General features: G+C 37.6%; 2 protein-coding genes across 2 annotated transcripts in view; one reads left to right on the top strand and one right to left on the bottom strand.

Annotated features, from left to right (window-relative positions):
- The first annotated feature begins 1,082 nt into the window (after positions 1-1,082).
- Positions 1,083-10,107, top strand: mpl (MPL proto-oncogene, thrombopoietin receptor). The gene is made up of 12 exons (XM_077534462.1): positions 1,083-1,229; positions 1,399-1,519; positions 2,259-2,434; positions 3,378-3,535; positions 4,318-4,468; positions 6,397-6,511; positions 6,636-6,805; positions 7,399-7,541; positions 8,859-9,018; positions 9,130-9,211; positions 9,344-9,431; positions 9,528-10,107. Exons 1-12 carry the CDS (start codon positions 1,121-1,123, stop codon positions 9,981-9,983), a joined length of 1,929 nt encoding a protein of 642 aa, XP_077390588.1. The 5' UTR covers positions 1,083-1,120; the 3' UTR covers positions 9,984-10,107.
- Positions 10,108-12,952: 2,845 nt separating this feature from the next.
- ddah1 (dimethylarginine dimethylaminohydrolase 1) overlaps positions 12,953-16,613 on the bottom strand; it is an 83,654-nt gene continuing 79,993 nt past the window's right edge. The window contains exon 6 of the mRNA XM_077535025.1: positions 12,953-13,946. Within this exon, the coding sequence (XP_077391151.1) occupies positions 13,830-13,946 (117 nt within the window). The 3' untranslated portion in view covers positions 12,953-13,829. The remainder of the gene's footprint in view (positions 13,947-16,613) is intronic.

The following is a 16,613-nucleotide window of genomic DNA, read 5'->3' as shown; positions in this document are numbered from 1 at the left end:
AAGCATTCCCACATATGTTATTGCGATTTTTATTTATTTATTTTTTTGCCACCTAACAACTCCCACATAATACTTCCAATTTATATTGTTCAAATTTCAATTATCTTAAAAAATTAACCCCTCCCGGGGTATATATCGTGTGATTCCACATTACTTACAGTATTTGCACAATTTAACATTTAATATCAACTTTTCCCCATTAATTTTCAATGGGACAGTCATTCAATTTTTTCCAAGTATCACTTTCCACACCCACTTCTATACATATAACTTATCATCATTACCAGGTGTCTGATACTGCTCGTTGGTACAGTTGGTAAAGCATATTGTCCAGTAACCAGGTTAGAATTTCCTAATTTATCTCTCAATATGCTTTCAGCATTCCCACGCAATTTCTCCAGAAATTTCACTTAGTCTAGTTGTGGGAATGCTGAAGCATTCCCACATATGTTATTGTGATTCTTTTATTCTCCACACTTTTTTACCGCCTAACAACTCCCACATAATACTTCCAATTTACACTGTTCAAATTTCAATTATCTTCAAAAAATTAACGCCTCCCGGGGTATATATCACGTGATTCCACATTACTCACGGTATTTGAACAATTTAACATTTAATATCAACTTTTACCCATTCATTTTCAATGGGACAGTCATTGAATTTTTTCTAAGTATCACTTTCCACACCCACTTCCATACATATAACTTATCATCATTACCAGGTGTCTGATACTGCTCATTGGCACGGTTGGTAAAGCACATTGTCCAGTAACCATGTTATAATGTCATAATTTATTGCTCAATGTGCTTTCAGCATTCCCACGCAATTTCTTCAGAAATTGCATTTAGTCTAGTTGTAAATATGATTGCATGACAGCTTTCTTATATTGTTGAAGTAGGAACTGTTTTAAACTTCCACACCGCTTGACCACACATGTACGTTTGCACACACACATACACACACTTCCTTCTTGTCACATTAAACCAGTCAATTGCGCCCCTCGAACAACCCTCCCACCCTCATGAGTCAAAACACCCTTGGCATGAAAACAAACACATACAAGCATGTGCTGCTCTTATTCTAGGGTGGCAGATTGTTCAAACTTTGACTGTTCGTCATGAAATTGAAGAACACGAGGAAGATATCCATTGGCATGTGGATGCACGTACTTTGCATGTTCTGGATATGTTGCAAGTATGTCACTGCTACTCATTTTTCACAAGAGGGTAAGACAGAATATATATATATATATATATATATATATATATATATATATATATATATATATATATATATATATATATATATATATATATATATATATATATATAAGAAATTATGTCAAACAAAGTGTAACTATCGCTCCTGGTTGACAGTAATATTTTTGGGGGGCAGATTTTTCTCTCCTAAAGGAAGAAGATGGCCCAAAATGTTTCACAAAGACAGAAGAGGATTTCACCTGCTTCTTTGAGACCGCAGACAACGGGACTTATGATTTGTTCTACAACATTGGCGAGTATGTTGTTAAATTTACATTTTAAAATTTTGATCACATTTTCATCTTGAGGCTTTTGATAGGATACTAGCATTTGCTCATTCTTACACAATTGCAGTACCACATTTTATATACAAATGAACAGTGTATGTTTAATTTGACATTACTATTATGTCCTCCTGACTACCAGGAAAAAAAATATATATTATCCAATCCTGTTTATTTTGATATTCTCCAATCTTTGTGAACTGGAATACTGCAAAAGAAATTAAAAAAAAAAAAAAAACAAGTTTTTATTTTTAAGCTTTGATGTGTCCACTACAGATGACATTTTTTAAAACTTAAATGCTAGGCTCAAATACAGTTAAAATAATTCAAACAATACTTTAATGTGTTCTTAAGAGTCTTATAGAAAACATGCTAAGAACATTTAAAGCCTAAATTTGTTTAAAAAAAAAAAAAAAAAAGTGTTATACTCTTACTTTTCCTCTTCCCTAATAAGTGCTTGCACTGAGGGAAGCCATATTCTTTTATGATGCAATCAAAAGTAGCAAAGCCCTACACATTTGGTAGCATTGGAAAGCTCTGAATGTCCTCTATAGAGTACAAGAAGAGTTTATTCAATCGTATGCACTGGGTGGGAGATATTCAGGTTTGAAAAGGTCCACTACAGAGGACAAATTTGAATTGCTGGTAGTCAGGAGGACATGATACGAACACAAATAAAATGCAGTAATTATGTATGTCATTCACGGTCAAGGTCAGGGGAGAAAAGATGTGAATTGTTAACCCAGAGAACAAAAGAAGGAACATTGCTCCACATCTGCTCGTTTCCTTATTTGGATGTTGTCTCATATGTGGATATACACCTTCAAGTTCTGGAGCGCAACAACAGCAAAATAATCTACAGTCGCATCATCAGTGTGGAAGATCACAGTAAGACAAGTGTTTCCCTCACCTCAACCCTTTCATGTTGTTGTTCATTCGAGGATTATCCGTGTGCCATTATCACACAGGTTCCAGTACGCTGCAAAAAAAAACAAAAAAACAAAAACCTAAAAATAAGCAACAATTTCCTAAAATTCAGACAAAAAATAAATAAATGAAAAATCTGTCAGGGGGGTAAGCAAAATTTGCTTGGTAAGAATGATTAAAACTAGTATTTAATGATTTTATGATTTCTTGAAAGGCAACATTTGGCTCCAATCCTTAATGCAGAGTGTCAAGCAGGGAGGCAATGAGTCTCATTTTTATAGCCTCTTTAGTATGACCAAGCCAGGGAATGAATATACAACCCCCTAGTCTCAGGGTAGGGATTCTCCCACTGTGCTGCTAATGATATTTTGTGATATGCAATTATGAGTAGTGGAGTTCTGATTCAACAGCCATCCACATGTTGTTTTTGCATGGCTGTGTCAATAATGTGAAATTTGCTTGAAAAGAAACACAGCTGTGTTCAAACTTTAATTGGTATGTTATTCCCTAATTTCTCAATTGAGAAGTTGTGTAATTGGTTTTCCTCTTAAAATAATAAGAAAAAAAAGTCTTGCTCTTCAGCTGGCCATTTAATGCAAACCATTGTGCAAATCATTATTTGAGCTCGTTATGAGTATTTTTTTTCTTCTTAATATTAGCTGTAATGTCTTGAGAAAAAGTTCGATTTTTGTTTCCTTAAGCAGAGATCAATTTTCTAATGTAAACCTATTTTTCAAGCTTTTTTTTTTTTTGCTTTTTTTTTTGCAGTGTAGGGTTGGACATGCTTGATCATAAATGAAAAGGCATAAATGCGTGATGGTGACATGACTAGAAGTTTGAAGTCTTTATGTAAACTTATGGATTCAAAACTGTTCTGTTTTCCCTGATTCTACTCGGTCTTTAGTTCTCCTGGATGCCCCCTTCAATGTGTCTTTACACCATAATGGCAAACCCGGACAGCTGAAAGTTTCATGCCTCACAAATGTGCCGAAATACTGGGAGGATAAGCTGCAATACAGGATCCGATACACCTCCAAGGGGCCTGGAGAGAGGACAAAAGAGGTACTAAAAATGATTTGGAAAAAGCAACATTTAAGTGCACAAGCAAGTGTGAAATTACACAAGAAGTAAATCTTTTGCAACAGTAGCTTTCCACTTCTAAAAAAATTGATTGATTGTTTTGTTGTTGCTGTTGCAAAAACTTGTAATTTGATAGCTTGGTGATGAAGTGCTGACACCATTAATGAAAATCCAAAATAGATCTTGAAATGGCCGCTCACATCTTCACACAGTGGGGTAGTCGTTGCTGCTCGTCTCATTCCACCTGCTACATATATTCTGGGGTGATGAGCAGTGGCTCAATTATATGAGACAGAACTTCCTCTGCACACCTGTGCATTTTTAGCCGCGTCATCTGGGAACTTTTAAATTGTGATAACAAAATTACAACATACAGTATGATTACAGTATATTTTCCGCAATTGGTAGCCCTAACAAAATCATCTAAGGCAGAGGTGTCAAACTGCATTCATCGTGGGCCGCAGTCCTGCAGGTTTTCGAGGTATCTCTACTCCAACGCACCTGATTCAATGATCAGGATGATTATCAGGCTCCGGCAGAGTTTGCTGATGAGCTTAAATATGAGTCAGCTGTGTTGAAAGTGGGAATCCTCGATAACCTGCAGGACTGCGGCCCACGAGGAATACAGTTTGACACCTCTGATCTACGGTATAAAGCATTGCACAAAAAACAAACAAACAAACAAACAAACAAAAAAAACAAAAAAAATGGTTGTTTGCCTGTCTAGTTTTGCAGCTCTAAAATGTTTATGTTTGCTCCTACAGGGGATTGATAAGTTGGATGACTTAGTGCTGTCTCTGGTACCAGGAGAAGAGATCCAAGTCCAGGTTGCAGTCAAGTGTGCCAATGTTGAGAGTGCAGGACATTGGAGTCACTGGTCAGAACCTGTGAGAGATGTGGCACCACAAAGTGCAGGTGTGTAGAACACAGGTGTGAGTGTAGCCCTACGAAGGCAATTACTGATTGAAAACCATTGGCAAAAAATTAGAATAATAAAAATAGAAGAAAGGGAGATCGACAGGTGGATCAGTTCAGCTTCTGCAGTCAGAAATGGGAAAAGTACTGAAGTTCTGTACTTGTACTCAAGTACATTACTTTAATAAAAAAATGACTTTGTTAAAAGTAAATGTACTCATTCAAGTAATTACTCAAATAGAAGTAAAAAAAAAAGAAAAAAGTACAGGCTCTAAAGTGTACTTAACGAGTAAAAGTAAAAGGTATTTTTACCGGATGGTTCCTTTTTGTGTCATATAATTTGAAGACCATTAAATTTAAAAGATCATCACTGAACAAACTCTTAAAACTGACGAGATCGTCTCATTAAGCCCTTGAAATATATATATATATATATATATATATATATATATATATATATATGTGTGTGTGTGTGTGAATGTATATATGTATTTATTTTTTTTACTCCTCTAGATGGTGCTCTTGGTTTAAAGATACAATGGAAATTAAGTTTCCACTGCATCAACGAAGAATGGCATTAAAAAAATATCACAAGTGCTTCATGAAATCTGACAGCAAACAAATGGAACCAAGCTGGTCTATTGCGGTAATAGCATTTAAAGTAGCACTAAGGAACTGTACAACCTAAATTAAATATTTTCATAACTCTTCTGATGAAACATTGACTTAAAACTAGTTGCATGGTACCTTTCCCATAACCTGATGGGGTCTGTATCATTTTTACTGGCAATAAGCAACTTTGAGGAGGATGATAGGAACACTGCCCACAAAAAACAATGTGCTTACAGCTTTATGGCACAAGTCAATTTGAATGCCGACACACAATTACTGCTTTCCTAGCAGAAGCTGCAAAACAACGGAAACGTTTTGTTTGAAGAGACAAAAAGAAAAAAGAAAAAGGGAAGCTACCCGGATAAAAGGACAGTCAAAGGATCAACATTGTGCATGTCCTCATGGGAAATGTGGTCTTCCTTCAGGCATAACATTACCACTTTTTCTATATGACACCGCCATAATCTAGGTAAACTGAAAGTTGCTTAGTGTTGCTAAACTAATGTCATCTCATAGCTTGGGAATGAGCCTATCACAACTGAGTCGGGGACCTCGAGTAACGCTTCATATGATTGACCGAGCCAGGAACAATGACGGCAGCTTTTGCGCTTGATCGAATCTCGATCTACGTTTCTACCATCGCTTATGGTCACACAAACAGGGTGAGAATATTTGTCGTCTGGGAGTGACTCATAGTCAAGCCACTGCTCCTCCACATTGAGAGGCGCCAGAGGAGGTGGCTCGGGCATCTGATTAGGATGCTGCCTGGACGCCTCCCTGGTGATGTGATCCAGGCACATTTGCAGTCTTGCAGGAAGAACTAGAGCATGCTGGATAGACTACTACAGTACATCTCCAAGGCTCGGCATTTCCCTGGAAGAGCTGGATGAAGTGGCTGGGGAGAGAGAAGTCTGAGCTTCTCCGCTAAAGTTGCCGTCCCAATGAACCAGAATAAGCGGAAGTAAATGGATGGATGGATGGATGGATGTTATATATATTTTTAAGTGAAACTCTGAAGAAGAAAAAATGTCTGCGCAGGTGCTTGGATCTTGAACACATAAACCTTGGCTGACTTAGTAGTATTATTTAAAATCAATAAGGTTTTACCAAAATAACCTCTGTGCGCATTTTTGATAAGAACATATCTGAAAATCTTAATTTTATCCAACTCTATCTGGATTAAATCCATCAAGTTCTTTAAAAATCTGTCGATGTGTAGACAGCGGTAGACAAATCCCTGGCAGACGAATTGTTCTTCAATGTTTTCATTCAGTGATGCAATCATTCACAAATAAGCCTTTTAATTCTCTCTACAGATGACATTTCACTAGTGTGCTACACATCTGATCTTCAAACGATAACCTGTCAGTGGAACGGCAGCCGATACAACCAACTAAATGTTTGCAAACTTTTCATTAAGATGCATCTCAGGTAGCAATTTAGATTCTGTCATTCAGTCAAAACGTGCACTGTGCAACATTTAGTCCTTTGCACAAAAGTGAATGATGTTTGCTGTGTTTTGCTGATGTTTGACATGAGAATAAATATCTTGCAGTGAGCCTTTGGGCTGGACTGATTGGACAGAATGTCTGCCGAACAGGAACTTGACAGGCCAATGCAGATTTCAAGGAGATGAGTCCATAAAAGTCAGCGTTAAACTCAGCACTCCTGCAGTTCCACTCAGCAGGACATTTTACACCCAAGAGTTCACAATGAAAAACATCAGTGAGTGAATTCAACGTTTTATTTTTATTTTACTGAACTGTAGGATTTGTTTTAGTGTAAGATAATTGGAACATAATTTGTTCTATTTTAGTTACTTTTTGTACCACTTTAAATGTAAATAAAATTGTAGGGTAATGGATCACACGCTGTTGAGTAAATGAAAAATTTCACAAAGGATTTTAACATTATTAGCATTTTACTATTCCATGGTATGTTACTTGACTTATACAGCACTTTTCTACTTTACAAAGCCCTCAAAGCGCTTTACATTTTGACTACTCGTTCACCTACTGATGACACAGCATCAGGAGCAACTGGAGGTTGAGTTTCTTGCTCAAGGATACTTCAACATGATCACAATAGCCTGGGATCAAACCTACAATCGTAGGGTTGCGAGACAACCACTCTACCACTGTTACACATTGCTACTAAATCACATGAATGAAAATGGCTTTTTGACTTTTGGAGTCAATTCTGTCAAACATATAAAAGCTGTTAGTATACTAATATTTACAATTACACTAAATTCTCTGTATTTGTATAAGGTATATCATGAGTTTGTATTGAGTTGTGTTTGTATCTTTTGATTTGAGTTAAAACAGACCCACCAGCTCATCTGCGAGGATCACTGGAGAAAGATAAGCTGTGCTTGAAATGGGAAGCTCCTCTTATGACTCTGTCTTCCCACCTGCTATATGAAGTTGGCTGCCAAATCAGAGAGAGCAAAGCATGGCTGGTAAGTTGTGACGGTTTCTATCTTTGAAATACAGCTTGGTTTCTTCACCTCAGCCAATTACCACACATTCTATCAAGAAGTCAAGAAGAAATATTCTGTAGTGTGAGAGCATTACCTTCAGGAACCTCAGTTTGCAAGGTTACGATCAATTCACTGCCTTGAGAATGAAATGAAAGTATTAAATAACTTGCCCTGAGATTTGCTGGCAACCAATTCAGGGTGTACCCAAAGCCAGCTGGGATAAGCTCCAGCACCCCCCAACCATAAGCGCCCCACCTGGGCGCTTACCGTAAAAAAATGGGGCGTCTTCATTTTTATGCCAAGACAAGTCTAGTTTAGTGTGTTTGTGTATTTGGTAGACTGCGCTACACGGCACATCTGGCAATTTGGTGACCAAAAGTAGACTGGATTTTAGACTAGTTAAAAGCATGTCTAAGTTGTGGCGTAGGTTATTTTGGCACATTTGATCAAGGCAAAGGTGGGCAGATTCTGAGCTCTGTCAGCATACATGTGTAGTGCATATTTGTGTAGAGTGGAAATCTTGCAGTTGCTTTTAAATGTACTTTGCAAGCAGTGATCTTCTATGCCATGAGACCGCGTGGCTCTCTATGCACTGACTTTAAAGGGATATTTGACTCATTGAGCCGTTTTCAACATTGAAAAGGTAATATTTTGTTCAGAATGAATGTGATAATTTCATTATTTTTCATGAACAATTCATATCTTCAAAAAATTATTTTTCCACTTGCTGTTGACTGAAGATGACATCACCTATGCTGAGGAAATAGGTAACAATCAGTCATGATTCAGTTTGCTGACCAAACCCAGAAAACAGGTGGGCCAGGATTGGTCGTTACCTGCCTCCTCGGCACAGGTGAATGTCATCTTCAATCAACAGCAACTGGAAAATTTTGTTTTTAAAGCTATCAATTGTATTAAAAAAAAATGAAGTTATCAAATTGATTCTGGACAAAAAAACATTATTGTAGAAAATGGCTCAATGAGTCAAGTATCCCTTTAAACGGATTGAGGGAAGCTTCTTCGATTGGCCACAAGTCAGCTACGTTGCCTCCCACGACGGCGCACAAAGAAACCCCACTTGCGCTCATCTAGGAAAATGCCAAAAGAAAGAAAACTCCATCCATGATAGACTGTGTTTTCCACTAGAATTGCTTAGTGAGGATAAGTAGTTCTGAAGATGGATGGATGGATGGATGGATGATAGATAGACAGATGGATGGACATTCTTAATAAGATTGCATTGATTTATTCATTTAACACTGAATATGGAATCCACATGTATACATGTTTCCTCAGTTGATTTCCCCCAAGGGCCCAGCAACTGGTACATGTCTGGAGGTTCCCCCAAGTATCCAGTACAAAGTAAAGGTGCGAACTAAACCAAAGGGATCCATTTATTCCGGTCACTGGAGCGAATGGTCCAACGTCCTCAATGGGAAAACTCCTGCTAACATCGGTACGGTCCGTCTGCTGCAGCATGGCCTGTTGGCTATTCATTTTGTAGTCAGGATTGATTGCCAAAGATTTAATGATTACTTTCGACACCAATGTGATGTGACTTTTACAGACACTTTGCTCATGACTTGCATCCCTGTCACATTGCTGGTAACTGCTGTAATCCTCATCACTTTGGGTTTTACGTATTTCCGGTAAGACTTTGCATTTTCACATCCAAGTTTGAACTTCAAGGAGATATTCAGTACTTAAGTAAATATAACAATGCATTACTACTATCAAATATTACATTAATGTAGGCTATGTGTATTTAATGTCATTCATAGTAAACTCAAGCAATGTTTTTGGCCGCCAGTGCCGAACCTTGACAAAGTCCTTCAAGGCTTTCTGACTGAGATCAACTTGTACAAATGGGTAACTTGGAAATTTATGCATGCACTTTGAATAATTTTCTTTGTGGCACTCCATGCCTTGGTAAATATACAGCATTTTTTCATACTCAAACTGTAGGAGCCTCCAGTCACTGCAAAGCAATACTTTGAAGAAGTGACTCCGTCTATAGTGGAGGTCATGTCTCAGGATGAGGTCTCCGAATTGGGTAAAGCACGCCAGGAATCTTCGCAACTTCTGTCGTCTGAGCAAGGCCACCACACCGGAGACCAGGAAGAGGGAAACCCTCGAACTGAACTGAAATTGTTTCCAGACTATGTGACTCTGAACAGAGAGAGTGTCATTATTTGTTCAACAGGAAACAAGTATGTATGTGAGCAGCTTGGGGAGATAAGAGGCCCGGGGTTAGACGGAGATCTTCTTCCAAAAACATCTCACTGTTTCTGTGTTCCTGATTGCTTGGACACCAACTTCCTAAACCATTCCTACTTGCCTCTCTCCGAGCCGGCATTCCGAGTCCATGACAAGGACTTAAGAGTGCCAGGAAACCTCTATACTAACTTACCCGGCATTTAATGTATCGCCAGAGCAAAGGAAGCATATTGCCGCCGTATGAGATCCAACACTGTGCATATCTGTGCTCACTGCTATAAAGAAAGAGTACTGAGTAAATTCTGTAGAGTAAATTTGACTCTTTAGAGTGGAACCAAATAGACTCAGTTTTAGAGTAATATTTACACTTTGAAAAGAGCAAAATAAAGAATTGAGAAAAAAATTTAAAAAGTCATTCAAGGGTTGAGGAACGAACTCACAACCTTCCGCTTGGGAGACTACTACACTACCACCTCAGCTATGCCCCTCCTACTGTTTGCATTTATCCAAGAGGGGACCAAACACATTTCTAGTCTGTTGGAGTTATGAATATTCCCGCTGACACGACTGATATACTGTACCAACATACAGCAGGAGATGCGTGGCTCAGGGACGAGATCGGGTGTCTCCCAAGCTGAAATTCCTGAGTTCATTCCTCATCCCTTGAGTGTCTTTTATTTATTTCCAATTCTTTATTTTACTCTCTTCCAAGTGCAAATATTACTCTAAAACTGAGTCTATTAGGTCCCACTCTAAATAGTCAAATTTACTGTACAGAATTTACTGTGTATGTTTATTCGTCCTTTATCGCCAGGGGAAGGGAGTGCATACGGCAGCCAGTAACGTGCCATTCGAGAACATTTTCAAAATTTGATTGTGACAAGAAAAACGGTTTTAGAGAGTGGCTTTGCAACATTTTGCAACATTGAAGGAAGCCTGCTGAAAAAGCTACAATTTACAGATGTAAATCCGTGACCACACCTCTTCGATGGCTGCGCCAGTTGTAACCGGATATGCGGATTACGTGGGTGTGTGTGTCAGAAGTCAATACGGGAGAATTGCCGTACATTGAACGAGCGCTAACGGGAAAATATGCCCCATACTTTACAACTTTAATCTCTGCGTGCGGGTGTCATTCTTGAGAATTACTGACCAATCTAAAGTGTTGAAAATGGCTTGTTCTCTTTAATGTTTAAAAAAACAAACAAACAAAAAACGTCATTTTTGGTGTCTCCTAAAAAGTGCCAATTTTGTAGGTACTGTAGAAGGTTTTGGCCAGTGTTACGCAAGACACAGTAGATTTGTCGATCTATTTTTATTATTCCATTTTTTATTATTATATATTGTGTGCCATTTGAATACTGCCACTTTTGGCCTAAAGCGTACCTGCGGCCTCTGTGTCAAGCTTGTGCGTGGTGCATGTGTGAGTACGTGCGCTCGAATGAACTCGTTTTAAGACATTAGTTTTTCCGGTTTTCTTGGAGTTTGGGCTCTGCTCAAAATCCTCTTCTTTCCCTCCAGATTGTGTCATCCGCTAGCTAACAGAACACTACATGTCCACAGGGATAAGTATGATGTCAACATCCACCACTCCACCCCTCCCCACCCCCTATAGAAACAGTGGAGTGTTTTTGCCCTGAACACTCCACACTGAAGGGAAGATACAAGCTGAAAGCACAGTCACAGTTAAAAAGTTTGTGTTCTTTGTACTCAAATGGGCATTGGTGGGGCATGCATGATGGGGAAAAATCTTTAACATTACCATTTTAAACTCCGCAATGATGAATCTTCAAAAAATTAAAAATCCTCAAGACATTTTATAATGAGGCTCAGTCCTGGTCCTGTGTGGCATCTACATGCCTGTACTGCATCAGTCCTCTCCTGGTGCATTTGATTTGCCAACGGTGGATGAAATGTGACATGATGCCCCAGAGGTGTTTGATTAGATTCATGTCTAGGAAATGGGACAGGCCAGTCCATAGCATCAACAAATTTCAACAAAGCCATCCTTACAGATTCTATTCCTGGCAGTTTGAGGAGAAACATGCACATTACATTAGAGGTTTGCTGCAGGTCCTTTTGCAGGGATCTGGCATTGCTCCTCCACTTTCTTCTTCTTCTTCCACAAACAAACAATGCTCCTGCTGCTGGGTTGTTGAACTTCTATAACCCCCAAAGGGGAGGAGCTTTTAGAACTAAAGGGAGGATTAAAAATGCATTTACTTTATTAGAATTATGTACACCATTTACCTTTTTTTTTTTTTTTTTTAAATGTGCATTTTCTAAATCAGTTTACCTCCATAGCTGAGCATAGCTGAGCTGTCATTTTGTAACCACTAGAGGGAGCAAGCTGATTGCAAAACGACGACCGCCTTTGGTTATTATTGTCACATTTGTTTTTGTTTTTTTTAAATGGAAAAGGACTATTTAAGAAACATTTACCAATAGTTGGCGGACTGAGCAATTTTAGCTACCATTTGCATTCAGTATAGTTTTATAAAAGGCAAACAAGACGTGTTTTGTATTTAAATGTTTTTTCTCTATTATAATTAATAGCATTTGGCACTCGTGCTGTTTAACATTGTGTAGTTATTATGAATTTTATTGCTCAACTGTTAAAGTTTAGATTAAATATGGACTACAGGTTGATATGTCCAGATGTTTTTTGTTTTTTTGTTTTTTGGTCATGATGTACTTCTCTGTGACTTAAAATGTACTCTATTTTAACAACATCTCCCACTGTGCGTGGAGTTATACTTGTAGAGTTTCTTGGCTATTCTATTTGTAAATAGTGTCACATGCAAAAAAATAAAAATAATTCAACCGTTGTCATTTACTTGCCGCTAGGTGGCGTCAGTATGTTTATATTGCTTACAATTCTATATTTGTCAGGATTCACACATGACATCATACCAACCGCTATACTGCAGTAATACAGTAGTAAAAATATTAATGGTAAACACAACAAATCTGTCTTACTGTATTATGTAAATTAAACAGTATTTTTTAATTACTATAATACCAGTAGGCCTACCATTATCAGCCACAACCTTCAACAAAACCAAAGCATCTGAGTTGCAACGTAGCAGAATTAGTACAGCACAGCAGATTACTACAGTTAAAAACAAAAAAAAACAAAAAAACAACAACAACAACAGAAAAGCCACAGAGGATAAACGTAATGATAAAACCCTTTAATTTGAATCAGAAGGGAAAGGTTTTCAGGAGGTACAGACTGTCAATTTCAGACAAAACAATTAGCCAGGATCATAAAAGTTGATTACCCCATTTGCACAGTAACAATCTGGGGATGAGTTTTGCTGCAGTGACGCTTTCATGCGACGTCTTATCAGCTGTTGCCCGTACAATTGTCACACTTTTAACAGCGTTTGCCAGACTGCGTGATAGAACGAGAATGAAGTTAAGACAAACCCGTCTATGAGTCAACGGCAACAAAGAGTAGATGAGCGAGGGGAAGCTGGAGCAAGTTTTAAGAGTTAGTGTTTACCGGCGTCGCGAGCTTTTCCTCTGAACAGAACAAACCAAATTCTTTCCATGCTCCATCACTGCCTGCCTGCCCATGCGCAAGCATCACCTTCTGATGTCATTTCCTCAGCTCTCACTCAGTCGCACTGAGAAGCAGCACAGTATAAACAGTGTTGGACTTTAATATTACAGTATCTCCAATGCGTGTTCTGCAAACTAGACATACAGTAGGCTTCATGTGATTTATTACAGCAATGTTAGATTTTCCAAGTTTTCATTATTGATTGTATTCTAACGTGAATTAAAGAAAAATAATGATGTGAGATTATAGTTAAAACTAGACTTCAACAACTGAACACAAATAATCGGAAATATTTTTTGTTAGGTACAGTACTTCTCAATTCATTAATAAATTTAAAGAAACGCTAATGTAAACAATCAAGGAAATCGATCTACCCCCAAACTATTATTTTCCCCTCAATAAAAATATAAAATCTGCTTATCCAGTGACCATGACTGTTTCACCAAGTCTTGGAATCTGTTGTGATACTGCAGAGGCTCTGCTCAGTTGTTGGGCTTCTTATTGATGAGGACAGAGCAGCATGTTAGAGCTCCATCCACTTTCACTTTCTCACTGTTGGACACAGGGATCAGCAAGTGGTCCTTCAACTTGTCAAACACCTGTGGAAAGAAAGTGGGGGGAAAAAAGTATGACTCATTATGTTATTGCTGTAGTCCTGATAATCTCTTATCTATTTGTCAGATCATGTGACTTTTGATTAACAATATCAGAGATTCAGAAAACAGATGGATGTTATGATCCAAGTATATTGTAATTGTTTTCATCTACAGCAGTGTAGAACTGGACCCCTCTCATTTGTCATGTACATAAATGATTAAATTAAAAAAAAATCTTGGTTCATATTAAGATAACAGTTCTCATCGTTGAACATTTACAAATATAACAACTTTGATGCAACCCTATTGAAACTCATTGGCTTGCACAGTGTGAGTCAGGCTACAAGTTGGCATGACATCAGGTTATGCATCAAACTATTGTTATCAAGCCATCCTACTTTTCCATTTGGAAAATGGGCCTAACACAGTGAGCCACTGTCTTTGTATTCCGATACTTCTTATCCAGGATCTGTTGAACATGTAGACCAGTGGTATCCAAACTACAGCCCGCCGTCCATTTTTCAGTGGCCCGCGACATTTGCCTAAAATGGCATTTGACTCAGTTCAAATAAAATAAACAAAACAAAAATGTTTGGAGATGGTCAAAGTAAGAAGGGAGAATATCGAAAAACAGGTGCCATTAAAGGTTATTTTAGTTAACTAAAACTAATGAAAAAACTAAAATTCAAAAAACAATATTGTTACCAAAATAAAATAAAAACAAAAATCCTTTTTCAAAAATGAAAACTAACTGAAACTACATTTTATGTTTACAAAACTAACTAAAACTAACTAGAATTATAGCAAACATGTCCTTCGTTTTAGTATTTGGTAATTAATTTAATGCATGAGCCTTTGGGGATGATTTTCAATGTGATTTTTAGTAGATGTATTTGGATATCAACCGGAATAATGACGTTGGAAAGTATGTCACACAGAAGTGACGTCATCTAGCACCGGCCAATGGAAAAGCACCTTCAGATGACATGGTGTTTTTTTTTTTTTAAATATTGCGCACAAGTAATACACATTTAAAAAAAAAAAAAAAAAAAAAAACAACTAATACTAATACTGAAACTAATAAACTAAAACTAAGCATTTTTTAAAGAACTAAAATAATTAAAACTAACTCAAATGAAAAATTCCAAAAATATAATAACCCTACTGCTGTATTACAAATAAACTGGTTTATATACTGTAGCATTTTTCTAAATATGCAAAAGCACAAATAAATTATTTGTACAATTTTTAGGACTAAACACAATTTCTCTTCATAACATTATGTGGCCCTTGCGTCCTTCTAATTTTCTGTATGTGGCCTTCAAATGAAAAAGTTTGGTCACCCCTGATGTAGACAATCGATGGTCCAAGCAACTTGTCAAAGGGTAACTGTGGGTTATACACATTGGTACAAGCTATTTCAACTTACATCAGTCGATACTGTTACAAGCTCTGCTAGAGGAACTTGTGTGGACATGTCAATTGAATCGAACAACTACTGAGCGAAGTACTGTAAATCGTAAATCACAGCTAGTTCTTAGCTGCTCGCTCGCCGTGTCTATCCAGTGTCCATAATGTACAGTAAAACACCCATGTGCTATTAGTATCTGCAGCAGTTTTGACTAAACAAATATGTCTTGAACTCTGATAAGGTTGTGCTTTTATGTAATGTAATGTTTATGACAACTTCACCTCGACTCTTGTTTTGTTCCTTTTGAGCAGAGTTCCTGTTATTGTGGCTGAAATGTCTGTTGGGTTGAGGATGGTGTTGTCAAACACCATATTTGCTCCTTTTTTCACCGGGGCTTTTGTCTTTTGTGATTTTTTATCTCCAATGCGAGCTTTCTAAAGCTGTCAGTGCCTGTGCCAATAAATGCCTGCTCCCTGCAACTGCCAATGCCCATGACCCCTGCCTTTGTTATTGTGCGGCTCTTATGCAACTTGTTGAGCCAACTAAAAATAGACCGCTGACTAGATAGATAATATTGTCAAGAGAAAGAAAGCAGAAGGGTTTTTATTACACTGGGAATATTATTACATTGGATTGGAGTAATTATAGCTCAACTCTATGACAGGACATACAATGGTATTGAACAAAACCTGGCATTTTACTGCTATGTGTATCACTATCCACCACTATTCATATTTTTCCATTTTTTGATACCACACATCCAAGCCAATTTCTGGTGGGTCTGAACTTTGTAAAACAGGATCATGGTAAAAATATTCATTTCTTACTCTGCCAGATGGTCTGTCAAGGCGCTACCAAAGCTGAAAGAATGTGATAGAAAAATAGATTTTATGCTCATGATGAATCCTGTCAGTTTATCTTGTGGGAGAAGAACTGACTCTCTGCCACGGCTCTCTATCCAAATACGCACATTTTTCGGAATTCTTCCTTCTAAAAATAGCTGGCAGGGTTGGGGTTTTAACCACTGAGTACATTTTGAGGTCGAAGTTCTGTACATGCAGGCTGCAGTCGACTAGATTCAATTTCATGACATTCTTTTTCATGTGTTTTGACGACCACAGCACATAAAAAAAAAAAAAAAAAAGCCAACACTAACAAAACAGCCATAATTAACAATTGTGGAAAACAATATGCATTGACAGTAAGTCAGTCATCTTGTTATGAATTTTGACAATATTTACAGCAATGTGTTCATTAAT

Source organism: Festucalex cinctus, chromosome 10 (assembly GCF_051991245.1).
Source record: "Festucalex cinctus isolate MCC-2025b chromosome 10, RoL_Fcin_1.0, whole genome shotgun sequence".
NCBI classification, from domain to species: domain Eukaryota; kingdom Metazoa; phylum Chordata; class Actinopteri; order Syngnathiformes; family Syngnathidae; genus Festucalex; species Festucalex cinctus.
The sequence above is the reverse complement of the archived record's forward strand: the minus strand, read 5'-3'. Positions and strand labels throughout refer to the sequence as shown.